At 53.4% G+C, this 1,607-nt stretch overlaps 1 protein-coding gene across 1 annotated transcript in view; it reads right to left on the bottom strand.

Annotated features, from left to right (window-relative positions):
• Positions 1-743: 743 nt before the first annotated feature.
• LOC107080792 (chromodomain-helicase-DNA-binding protein 1-like) overlaps positions 744-1,607 on the bottom strand; it is a 5,274-nt gene continuing 4,410 nt past the window's right edge. The window contains exons 3-4 of the mRNA XM_015368996.1: positions 1,064-1,335; positions 744-994 (exon numbers count right to left, since the gene is read on the bottom strand). Coding sequence (XP_015224482.1) covers positions 765-994; positions 1,064-1,335 — 502 coding nt within the window. The 3' untranslated portion in view covers positions 744-764. The remainder of the gene's footprint in view (positions 995-1,063; positions 1,336-1,607) is intronic.

Genomic DNA, 1,607 nt, shown 5'->3' with positions numbered 1-1,607 from the left:
GTTCCTTATGAGCCTTAACACGCCACGCTAGCACGGGTCCTCACTGCCTAGTGGCCATCTACGGTACTACAGCTCTCTAGAGGGAAACGACAGATGTTGAGGTTCGTCGCACTGCTAAGCAGAATCATCCCTGGAAATCGTGCGGCGCGGTAGGAAGCTAGGATTTTAGGAATGATTATGGAGGCTGGCTGTAAGGAGATGAATGGTCTGCTCATAGAGAACCGAGCCAGAACTGAACGGCGGCGAGTCCTACTGATGACCTGCACATGTATAGAGCTTTTCTAAGGCGGGAGACTGCAAAGCACTTTACACTACATTCACTCACACATCAATGGTGGTGAGCTACACTGTAGCCACAGCTGCCCTGGGGCTCACTGACAGAAGTGATGCTGCCATACGCTGGCGCCACCTACTGACCACCATTAGGAGGCAATGCAGGAGAAGTGTCTTGCCCAAGGACACAACGACACTGAAAGACGGCGCCGTCAACCCTTTCGATTTCAGGTCAAACTCCTACACCCGACGCCACTGTTGCCACGGCGTTCGGTTGTGTCTGGCACAGTCCGGTTTAGTTCTGCGTGGCATTCACACTCTGTTACCTTGGTAACCGTGCTCAGGCCAATCTCAGCACGGTTTCTAAAGGGTAGTGGAAATGGGGCTATGGCGTCCAGCCTCGAGGCTCCACCTCCAGGAGGAGGAGGATGATAGGCTGAGCTATGCGCCTGGTTGAGCTGCCAGAGGAGACCAGGCCAGCAGTCTGAATCTCACCATTTCCTCTTCTCCTGCTCCTTCTTCTTGAAGTTCTCCAGCTTCTTCATGCCCCTCACATTCTGGAGCTTTAGTGTTTCTTCAGTCTCCCAGGTGTTGTGGATGTGCGCCCAGTTCTTCCACTTGATCAGATACTGGACCTCGCCGGCCTCCTTGCTGGGATCAAAGTTGGCGTTGGGGTCTCCGTCGGCCTCTACGGCGTACACGGTGGTAGCACTGCCTGTAGCTGGAGAGGAAGCAGAAGCGGCATCAGATCTACCCATCACCATGGCAGCGAGGTGGGCGGCGTTCTTACCTCGTTTTCTTCCCAGCCTGCTTTCCATCACTCTCTCAATGGTTTCAAACTCCTCCTCCTCAGGCAAAGGAACATCTTCACCCAGCACCTCCACCAGATCATCAGAGTCTGTGTTCATCTCATCAGCCTCCTTGTAGCTGACGTTGACCGTGGCCTGCCGCCGTGGCCCGCCGCTCGCCACTTTGGAAAAGTTATTTTCATCCTCAGAGGAGGAACATTTCTGGGATTTCTTCCTCTGACCCATGCTCTTCGTTCCATTTCTGGAGTTCATCCTAAAACCAGAGAGAAACAGGAACGGTTTCAGGTCGGACCTTTGAGGCAGAGCGCGTTTAAACTACAGCTGGAACGGTTTCAGGTCGGACCTTTGAGGCAGAGCGCGTTTAAACTACAGCTGGAACGGTTTCAGGTCGGACCTTTGAGGCAGAGCGTTTAAACTACAGCTGGAACGGTTTCAGGTCGGACCTTTGAGGCAGAGCGTTTAAACTACAGCTGGAACGGTTTCAGGTCGGACCTTTGAGGCAGAGCGTTTAAACTACAGCTGGAA

This window comes from Cyprinodon variegatus, unplaced genomic scaffold, assembly GCF_000732505.1.
Source record: "Cyprinodon variegatus isolate N-32 unplaced genomic scaffold, C_variegatus-1.0 Scaffold2327, whole genome shotgun sequence".
Classification (NCBI taxonomy): domain Eukaryota; kingdom Metazoa; phylum Chordata; class Actinopteri; order Cyprinodontiformes; family Cyprinodontidae; genus Cyprinodon; species Cyprinodon variegatus.
The sequence above is the reverse complement of the archived record's forward strand: the minus strand, read 5'-3'. Positions and strand labels throughout refer to the sequence as shown.